This window comes from Chrysochloris asiatica, unplaced genomic scaffold (genome assembly GCF_000296735.1).
Source record: "Chrysochloris asiatica unplaced genomic scaffold, ChrAsi1.0 scaffold00442, whole genome shotgun sequence".
In the NCBI taxonomy this organism is placed as follows: Eukaryota; Metazoa; Chordata; class Mammalia; order Afrosoricida; family Chrysochloridae; genus Chrysochloris; species Chrysochloris asiatica.
In genome coordinates, this window is record NW_006408960.1 from 395,043 (window position 1) to 405,652 (window position 10,610).

At 51.0% G+C, this 10,610-nt stretch overlaps 1 protein-coding gene across 1 annotated transcript; it reads left to right on the forward strand.

Moving 5' to 3' along the window:
* Positions 1-223: 223 nt before the first annotated feature.
* KLF2 (Kruppel-like factor 2) lies at positions 224-2,469 on the forward strand. Its single transcript, XM_006877108.1, has 3 exons — positions 224-298; positions 870-1,689; positions 2,294-2,469. The coding sequence occupies exons 1-3, from the start codon at positions 224-226 to the stop codon at positions 2,467-2,469; spliced, it is 1,071 nt and encodes a 356-aa protein (XP_006877170.1).
* The last annotated feature ends 8,141 nt before the right edge of the window (positions 2,470-10,610 follow it).

Sequence of the window (10,610 nt, forward strand, 5' to 3'; positions counted from 1 at the left end):
CCGCCAGCCGACTTATATACTGCGGCTAAATTTAGGCTGCGCCCCGAGCTCGTCCCCATCCGGGACGCGTTTCCGCCGCCGCCGCCGTGGCCCGGCCCCCGCGCGCGCGCGCCTATAAGGCTGGGCGGGACCGCGGCGGCCGCAGAGTCGTCCCGCCCGAGCCCCGATCCGCTAGCCCGGCAGCCACTCGCCTCTCCCGGTCCGCACCCGTGCCGCCCGGGCCATGGCGCTGAGCGAGCCCATCTTGCCGTCCTTCGCCACGTTCGCCAGCCCGTGCCGCGAGCGCTGCCTGCAGGAGGTGAGGGCGCGGCCATGGGCGGCCCGGACGGCGGCGAACGTGGACAGTAGAACCCGGGCTGCGGGGACATCGGCAGGGGACAGTGGGTGCAGGGGGCAGTAGAAAACTAGGGGTAGAGAAGGCGCGCGCAGGAGGCAGCGGGGAAGGCAGGAACCACTGGGTACGGCAGGGATAACTGGCGCGGGAGGCGGCTGGGCAGTATAATGCGAGCTGTGGGGCAATAGAACGTGGGCGGCCGGGCAGTGGAACGCGGGCGGCGGAGACGCAGAACAGTCTATAAAGGAGGCAGCAGGGCAGTGGAACCCGGGCTGCGGGGGCAGCGGGCACGGAAGCGGTGGAGAAGACAGGGACCGCAGTGACAGGGTCACCAAACGAACGCAGTAGGCGGATGGACAGTAGAACTCAGGTGGCAGAGACGGCAGGTAGATCAGGTAGCAGGAGGCAAGGAAGTCAGGACCCTTAGGGACAGGGATAGTGGGGCCCGAGACGACAGGAACTGTGGACCCGGGAGTCTGCAGGGGTGGCGACCGGAGATCTGCCGCTCACTCATGCCCGCGCCTGTCGCCCACAGCGCTGGCCACGCAATGAACCCGAAGCAGGCGGCGCTGACGACGATCTCAATAGCGTGCTGGACTTCATCCTGTCCATGGGGCTGGACGGCCTGGGCGCCGAGGCCACCCCGGAGCCGCCACCACCACCGCCTCCTGCATTCTACTACCCAGAGCCGGGTGCACCGCCACCCTACGGTGCCCCAGCGGGCGGCCTGGTGTCCGAGCTACTGCGGCCAGAGCTGGACGCACCGCCGCCGCCAGGGCCGCCGCCAGGGCCTGCGCTGCACGGCCGCTTTCTGTTGGCGCCGCCCTGCCGCCCAGTCAAGGCCGAGCCCCCCGAGGCCGACGGCAGCAACTACGGTTGCGTGCTTGGCTTGGCCCGCGGACCGCGCGGCCTCAAGCGTGAGAGCGGTCCGGGCGCTGCCTGCATGCGGGGCCCCTCGGGCCGCCCGCCGCCCTGCGACACGCCGCCGCTCAGTCCTGATGGCCCCTCGCGCCTGCCAGCACCTGGCCCGCGCGCCGCTTTCCCGCCGCCCTTCGGGGGTCCGGGCTTCGGAGCTGCGCCCTCGTCTGGTCTGCACTTCGCACCACCTGCCGGTGCCTTTGGCCTCTTTGAGGACGCGGCGGCTGCTGCAGCCGCCCTGGGCCTAGCACCCCCAGCCGCCCGCGGCCTGCTCACACCGCCCGCCTCGCCGCTAGAGCTGCTGGAGGCCAAGCCCAAGCGCGGCCGCCGCTCTTGGCCCCGAAAGCGCACGGCCACGCACACCTGCAGCTATGCTGGCTGCGGCAAGACTTACACCAAGAGTTCGCACCTCAAGGCGCACCTACGCACGCACACAGGTGAGTGCGCTGGAGACCTCCTAGGGGCGTGGCTCAGGAGGGTGGAGTAGGACCTGGTTGAGGATCCCTTGGGAAACAAGGCTGAGGTGAGGGTAGGGACATGCTGAGGATTCTCCTGGGGCGTAGCTCAGCCTGTTGGGGACTTTCTTGGTGGGAAGGGGGTAGGCTGGTGGAGAATGAGGACCCTCTAGAAATGTACTTAGGAGGAGCCCCCTGGGGCACGGCTAATAACCCTTGGGGTGTGGCTCAAGAGATGAGGGTTTGAGCGCTCTGAGGAACCGCCCCTCTACAAGTGTGGCTCAGGAGGTGACCGACAGGGGGACAGGGGCTGGGGCGTGAGCTCTCAATACCTCTGAGGACACCCCTGGGGGCATGGCTTGGAAAGTTGGGAAGTGTTCGTGAGTTTACGACTGTAGAAGTTCAGAAAATTGGAGAAAGGGCTGGTGATCAAAACATTCAAGGCGAGCTTGCGGGTATTGAGAAGGGGGTTTTGTGTACTCCAGAATACCCCCTATCTGGGTGTGGGGTGAACACCTGGGGTACTGAAGCGGGCAGCTGAGTAGATGGAGGGAAACTGAGTCCTGCCTTGTTTCCCTCCCTGCAGGTGAGAAACCCTACCACTGCAACTGGGACGGCTGTGGCTGGAAGTTCGCGCGCTCCGACGAGCTCACGCGGCACTACCGCAAACACACAGGCCACCGGCCGTTCCAGTGCCACCTGTGTGACCGTGCCTTCTCCCGCTCTGACCACCTGGCTCTGCACATGAAAAGACACATGTAGCCGGGAAGCCCCCTGCCCTCCACGCCGGCCGTGGCGGGTCCCACGCGCCGGCGCGGCCCCCTCTTGACTGTGATTAGTATTTATTAGGCCCAAAGGACCCCGCCGGGCATGGCATGGCCACTGAGGGGCCTTCCAGTTTGTGGACCAGGCCCCCTAGCCCTCGACAGAAGGCCCTGGTGGGAGAAGACGCCCACATTCTCCTTGACGAATTTTGTTTTCAAAATGGTGCAATAATGAAGTGTAGTCTTCCTTGCTCTGGGTCTACACTAGAGGCTTGGCGTTTCTAACGCTTTGTGAGAAAGAAATTACAGCCTAAATGTGTACTGTCTGCGACATTTTTATATAATATTGTACATAGCAACTCTGACAGATATGGTATTAATGTAAATAGGAAGACGGTGGGCATTTTGAACGCCTGTTTCGTTTTTATATGAAAAAGACTTTTTGCTGTTTTTTTTAATAAAATAAAAAAAAAAAAAGTTTTGCCTATTCCATAGTGCTGGTCAGCTTGCTTGGGAACTGGGGACAGTGTTAATGGTAGGTCGTCCAGAAGAAGAAGGTGGCATGGGTCCATTCAGATCTGAGCCCAGTGTCCAGCTGCCAGGAACCTGTGGGTTTCCCTATAAATTTAAACACTGCATTTTAGGACTCTGGGAGGGTTATTTTAAGTTATTCCTTGGACCATAAATTGCCTCCTTTTCTCCAGAGTTGGGGAAAGGGCCAGTGGCACTGACGTGGCTGCCTCTTCAGGGTTGGGGAAAAACGCCACCTTCTGGAAGCTTATGAGTTTTCAGTCAAACCTCTGGAGTATGCAGGCACAGATGAAGTCTCCAGTCTTCCTTGTTGTTGTTATGTGCCGTGGAGTCGATTCCAACTCATAGTGACCCTGTACAAGGTTTCCGAGGCTGTAAATCTTAACGGGAGCAGAAAGCCTCATCTTTCTCCTGCAGAGCAGCTGGTAGTTTCGAACTGCTGACTTTGTGGTTCTCAGCCCGATTCGTAACCACTATGCTACCAGTTTTCCTAGGGACCTTAAATGTCTGAGTTACGTTTGGAGTTTCTGATGTGCTTTGTCTTTTACGAGTCTTACTCCTAAGGTTGATAGTTCAAGCCCTTCCAGAGGTACCTTGGGAGAAAGGCCTGGTAATTTTCCTTCAAAAGTTCACAGCCTTGAAAACCCTGTGGAGCACAGTTCTAACTCAGCACACATGAGTGTGTAGTCAAGGGTAATTGATAACAACAACAACATCTTGCCCACGTTTGAAAGCCAGGCATTGTGCCCTTTTCACTGAGGCCCAGTGACATAGTTATGGAGTTGTGCAGGTAGGGGCCAGGTCTATCTGCCTTCCGAGGGTTCCCAACCCCACTAACAGACGTAACTTTTCTATTGCTTAGGACCCCACCCCAACCTGCAGATGTTGTGCAAGTGGATCACAGTAGATGGCAGAGCCCTGGGAGACCCCCACATCCCACCCCAAATGCTTTCTCTAGCAGGCCTCCCCTGCCACCCCCCTGTCTTGGAGCCCTGGTCACCATGGCCACCAACCATTGCACAACTTTCCAGAAAGTGAAAATAGCTTTTTAAAGCAGTGGCTGTTTTTAAAACACTCTCGCCCCCATTTCAACACAGGCTGGGATTTCCTCCCCCCTTCCTCCCCCTGGAAACAGCTGAGGGCATTGGGTAATCCACAAAAAGCAGAAATGGAGATGACAATCTGATTCATCTTTCTCCAGTAAATAGCCCTGGCCCACTTCCGTGGGTGCTGCAGGGGTGTGTGTGTGTGTGTGTGTGTGTTTGATTGAGATGCCTCTGTTTTCTGGGTACAGCTTCTGCAAAGATGATCCTAGAACACAGCAGTGGCCTCAGGACTGGGACACTGGGGGAGAAAAAAAACTGAAAAGGGACTTTACAGACTTTTTTTCAAACAGTCTCCAAACTTTCTAGTGAGTTTCAAGTATAAGGTATTTTTCTTGCTTATTCAAAAACCATTGGCCAGGGTTCCCTCGGTGCCTGAGTTGAGTAAGAGAGGAGCCAGTTAAAATGGAACTGAAGCTGTTGAGATTCTGTTTCTCTGAGAGCTTCCAGTGTATAGAATAGAAAGTGTTACCTCTAACCCAGCTGTGTTTGAGCAGGAAAGCCAGGGACAGGGTTTGGCAAAGAGTTATCCCCTAGGTCCCAGAGTCCCTGGGTGGTGCAAATGATGAGCATGTTCAACTGCTACCTAAAAAGTTGGGAGATTAGAGTCCACCCAGGAGAGCCCCAGAAGAAAAACCTGGCAATCTGCTTTTGGAAAATCAGCCACTGAAAACCCTCTGGAGCAATTCTCCTCTGACACCCTGGAGTCACCATGAACTGGTGACTGTTTTGTTTTGTTTTGATATTTGTTTCCCTGAATCCCAAATTTCAACATCCATTGGACCAGAGGTTCAATGAGGCGTGCCTTGCTCCTCCCCCAAGGAACCCTTGTCAATGTCTGGACACTTTTGTGATTGTCACACTCAAGGGAATTGATATTGGCATTGAGAGAATGGAGACCAGAGATGCTGCTCAACACCTCACAGTGCACAGCACAGCCCGCACCACAGAAAACACTCGGTCTCAAGTGTCAGCAGTGCTGGGGGGGGGGGGGGAATGTATTACTTATTTGGAAAAAAATCCTGAAGAGTGCTGTGTCTGCTCACACTATACACACTATGTTGTTGTTATGTGCCGTGGAGTCGGTTCCGACTCATAGCAACCCTGCACAGGGTTTCTGAGGCTGTAAATCTTTAAGGGAGCAGAAAACCTCATCTTTCTCCCGTGGAACAGCTGGTAGTTTCAAACTGCTGACCTTAAGGTTTGCAGCCTGATTCGTAACCACTACGCTACTAGAGCTTCTACGTCAGAATAAACTCCTGACTAGTTAGCTGAGTGACCCTCCCCACTCAGAGTGTGAACTGGAATGTGTGCAGTGTCCTAGGACTTCAGTCAAGTCAGATGATCACGAAGCAGTCTCTTGGTGGTCAATGGGACCCCCTAACCCAGGGGCTCTCATCTGAGAATGATTCTTCCTCCCAGGGGATATTTGGAGATGTCTGGGGACATTTTTAAGTTGTCAGACTTGGTGGTGGTAGTAGGGTGCTAAAGAACATCTAGTATGTGGAGGTCAGGGATGCTGCTTCAATACCCTAGAGCTCATAGGATGGCCCTACCCTGACAATGCTCCCAAACCAGATGTCCAATGGGCGGTAGTTGAACTATGCTCAGGAGCTTTGAAGACCAGCTCTGCTTTTGTTAACAAAGAAGCAAGGTTTGCTGGCAAATGTAACCCAAAGATAAACATTACAACAAAACTTCATGGCCACATCCATACTCAGGACTCATGTGAAAACACAGGGCCATCTAAACCCGCTCCCTCCCCAATCAAGATGTCCTAGCATCTATGGGCTATGAAATAAAGAAAATGCTCAACATCAAAAAAGAAATAAGAAATTCACCCTTCATGTTCCAATTCAGCCTCAATCAGACATTTTTTGGAGGGTGGAGTCTGGTTAGTGGCTGAATTGCTTTCACCTAACTGTGTTGATCTGCGTATCCTTTTCCTTCTCCAAATGACAAACATCTTCAGTGGCAGTTTTTACTGGGGGAAGTGGTGGTTTAGTGGTAAAATTCCTGCCTTCCATGCAAGAGAGCTGAGTTCGATTCCTGGCCAGTCACCACCCACTTATCACTGTTTTATTTGTGCTGTTGTGTCAGTTCCAACCCATAGCAACCCTGTATAGGGTTTCCTAGGAGCAACCAGTGAGCTTGAACCATCCGTCACTGGAGACTTGCATCTTTCTAGAATACTAAACAGGTTTCAGTGGCGCCTCCAGACTAAGATGAGCTAGGAGAAAAGGTCTGGTGATCAAATTTCAAAAAATCAGTCAGTGAAAACCTGGTGGAGCCCAATGGTCTGATCCACAACTGACCCTAGGTGTCTCGATGAGTCAGGGCAGCTATTAACAACAACATGAGTTTGTATCATTTTTACTGGCTGCATAATATTCCGTTTGGCCATACTAGGAGTTTTATCTACGTGGTTCTCTGCTGTGTGACACTTGGGTTGTTTCTGGCTGGTTCTTAACACAGTCACACTGGAACTGTGCATGTAGATATTTGGCCATGTTTAAGATTGTCCCCCTGGAACTATCAAGGTGGGCAGAGGGTTTTTTTGGTGGGGGTCTTCTGACATGGCCAAATCAGCTGCCAAAGGAGGGACCATGAGTAATAGAGCCTTCTTCTGCCAACAGATTCCTGTATTTCAGGAGTCCTCGGGCACCAAGGCTGCAGAGGGGTCTCGAGTTGTCAGAAAACAAGTTGGGGACCAGCCCTGACTCAGCACCTCTCCCATCAGCTCAGCTGATTCAGCACTGAGGAGTTTAGGGGCCACAGGGGTACCAGCACCTGATTGCTTCCCTGAGTCCCATGCTACAACATTTGGTTTCAGAATCTTCTCTGGGGTGGGGCTGTTCTGAGCACTGTAGGGTGATGAGCGGCATCCCTGGTCTCCTTTTACTTGATGCTAGTAGCAAACTTCCCCTGCCCTTATTGTGGCAACCACAAATGTCCCCAGACATTGCCAGTACCCACTGGGGGCAGAGTTGCTCAAGGGAGAACTACTGTTTAGATCAACTAATTCTTTTCCACAGAAGCCCTCAGATCAGCTGCAGCGCTTCCTGCCTCTGTTTCCTCATATGGAAAGTGGGAAACTGCAATGAAGACGAGATAGCAGATTAGCACCTGGCGTAGGGCAGGGCTGGTACTGAGCCTGCCCAGATGAGGAAGGCATGCCAGCTTCTCCCGCTTTATCTCTCGCCTCTCTCTCTCTCTCTCTCTTTCTCTTTCTCGCTGTCTCTCTTCCTTTCCCTCTTCCTCTCACTCTCCCTCTCTTCCTCCCTCTTTCTGGTTACCTCTTCTCTCCCTCTCTCTACTTCTCTTCTTTCTCTCTCCTCCCTCTCTGCCTCTCTCTTTCCTTGTCTCTCCTTCCCTATCCCCATCCATTCATCCAACAAGCACTCCAGGTACCTGTCTCTTCCCACATCGGTCCCCCCTGCCCCCATCCATCCATTCATTCAGCAGACAATCCTGATGCTGGAGGAGGAAGCCGTTAGGGGAAAACAGCTGTGACTCAGAGCTGACTCAGCTTGGGGCCTCTGCCGATGTCAACAAACTCTCTGGTGACTAGAACCCACACTCTCAGAGCTCTGGTTGTCTCAGTGGATGCTGGAATAGCTCTGCTCACCTTTCTAGTAATTTTTCTCTTTCAGTCCTCCCAGCAAGCTCGGGGGAAGGAGGAGTTCATTTCATAGAGCAGCTTCTGTGGAGGGTAAGCCACCTCTGAACCTGGGGCTGCCCACTGCCACACACACACACACACACACACACACACACTTTTCCATGCTGCAAACAAATTGAGCAGCCCACACACAGATCTAGGGTTCTTGGGCCCTGATACATTTCTTCTTCGAGGTTTCCTCTTTGGCATTCCCATCTGAACATCCTGGGAAGCTCATTTTCCAGGAAAGTCTCAGATGGAAGGACCGTTGTCAGGAAATGCTGACTCAGAGCCTGGCAAACCAGCGGACCAGAGGACTGTGGGTGCTTCACAGGTGGGAGGCAGGGACAGGGCTGCAGGTCAGTGTGAAGATGGCCACGGACCAAGGGTCTCACGGGAGTTATCCTTGTTTGATCCATACGGCTTCAAATGGATTGGGCAGATTTGCTGCAAAAAGTCACTTTAAAGTTTTTAAATGGAGGTGCAATGGGTTTGTGTTCAGCTGCTAATCAAAAGATGGATGGTTCGAACCCACCATCCACTCCAGGGAGAAAAAATAGTGCAGTCTGCTTCCAGAACAATATACAGCCTTGGTACCCCTCTGGGACAGTTCTACTCAGGGTGTTGAGGGTGCTGAGTCAGAATTAACTTGAAAGTAGTGGGTTTGTTTTGGTTTTGAGTAGCTCAAACGATTAAACACTCAACTACTATCTGAAAGGTTGGCAGTTCAAACCTAACTAGAGGCTCCTGTGAAGAAAGGATTGGAAATCTGCTTTCAAAAGGTCACAGTTCTGAAACGCCCCCGAGCATTTTTTACACTGCTTATGTGGGATTATCATGAGTCAGAATCAAACAACCGCAACTAACAACAACCAAGTTTTCAAAAGCAAAATTGTCACTTTAATGACTAAAATGTGCCTGATCCTGTAGAAGCTGGACGATAAAACAGGAAGCCCGAAGAATTGATTCATTTGCGCTGTAGTGTTGACAAAGAACACAGACTATACCAAGGACACTCAGAAGAGATGGTGAGAATGGGCTCCAACATCATGAAGAGGGAGGGCGCAGAGCCAAGCATTGTTTTACTCTGTCACACACGGGTCACAGGGAGCCAGAGCTAACGTGACAACACACAACAGCAACACAAGCAGAAAAGCAAACAAGTCAGTATCAGGATGGTAAGATTACAACGTGCTAACTTTAGCCACTCTTCCACCCCATTTTCAGTGTTTTGGTTGTTAGACTGGTTAGGCTGCCTGGTTCTGACTCATAGTGATCCTGTCCTGCACCAGCTTCACAACTGTTGTCATGTTTGATCTCGTTGTTGCCACCGTATCAATCCATCTCAGCGGTGGTCTTCCTCTTTTTCATTGACTTCCACTTTTCTAAGCATGATGTCCTTCTCCAGGGACTGGTGCCTCCTAACAACACGTCCAACGTACGTGAGATAAAGTCTTACCATCCTCAAGTCTAAAGAGCATTCTGACTGTACTTCTCCCAAGACAGATGTGTCTTCTCTCCTAGCAGCCCATGGCACTTTCAGTATTCTCCTCCAACACCACAATTCAAATGCATCAATTCTTCTAAGGTCTTCCTTATTCATTATCCAACTTTCACATGCAGATGAGTCCATTGAAAATACTATATAGCTTGGGGCAGGTGCACCTTAGTCCTCAAAACGGCATCTTTGCTCTTTAACAATTTAAAGAGATCTTTCACAGAAATTTGCTTAATGCAATCTTCTTTCATTTCTTGACTGCTGCTTCCATGAATATTGATTGGGGATCCAAGCAAAATGAAGTCATTGACAACTTCATGATGTTATGTATTGGTCCTGTTGTGGACGCTTTCTTTTTCTTTACACTGAAGTGCAATCCATACTGAAAGCTGTAATCTTCAATCTTCATCAGTATTTCAAGTCCTCTTCACTTCTAACAAACAAGGTTTCTGATGTCACGTTCTTCATACAATCCTGCTTTCTTTGATTATTTGCTCAACACTGAATAAGTGTGGTGAGAGGATACAACCGTGGCTCACACCTTTCCTGATTTTGAACCAATTGGAATCTCTGTTCTGTTCGAACAACTGCCTCTCGGTCTGTGTACAGGTTCCTCATGAGCACAATTAAATGATTTGGAATACCCATTCTTCACAATGGTATTCATAGTTTGTTATGATCCACATAGTCGAAAGCCTTTGTAGGATCAATAAACTACAAGTAAACATCTTTCTGATATTCTCTACTTTTATCCAAGACCCATCTGATGTCAGCAATGATATACCTAATTCTGTGTCCTCTTCTGAATCCTGCTTGAGTTTTTGGCAGTTCCCTGTTGATGTACTGTTGAAACCACTTTTAAACTTATCTTCAGCCAAATTTTACTTGCATGTGATATAAATGTTGTTGTTTGATGATTTCTGTATTCTGCTGGGTCACTTCTCCTTGGAATGGGCACAAATATGTATCTCCTCCAATCTGTTGGCCAGGTAAACTGTCTTCTGAATTTCTTGGCATAGATAAGTGAATGCCTCCAGTACTGTTGAAACATTTCAATTTTGTATTTCTGGAGCCCTGCTTTTTGCCAATGCCTTTAGTGCATCTTGGACTTCTTCCTTTAAAACCATCGGTTCTTGATCATATGATAGTTCTTGAAATGACTGAACATCAACCATGTCTTTTTGGTACAATGACTCTGTGTATTCCCTCTATCTTCTTTAATGCTTTCTGCATCATTCAATATTTTGCTCGTGTTGATTGTTAAGTGTCATCAAGTCGGTTTTTCCGAGGAGAGCCTGGTTGAGTTTGAACCACCGACTTTGCAGTTCAAACTGACCTCGCAAATT

Coding starts and splice junctions, on each gene's coding strand:
- KLF2 (XM_006877108.1), top strand. CDS start 224: ATGGCGCTGAGCGAGCCCATCTTGCCGTCCTTCGCCACGTTCGCCAGC. Junction 299..869: donor GCGAGCGCTGCCTGCAGGAG/GTGAGGGCGCGG, acceptor TGTCGCCCACAG/CGCTGGCCACGCAATGAACC. Junction 1,690..2,293: donor GCACCTACGCACGCACACAG/GTGAGTGCGCTG, acceptor CCCTCCCTGCAG/GTGAGAAACCCTACCACTGC.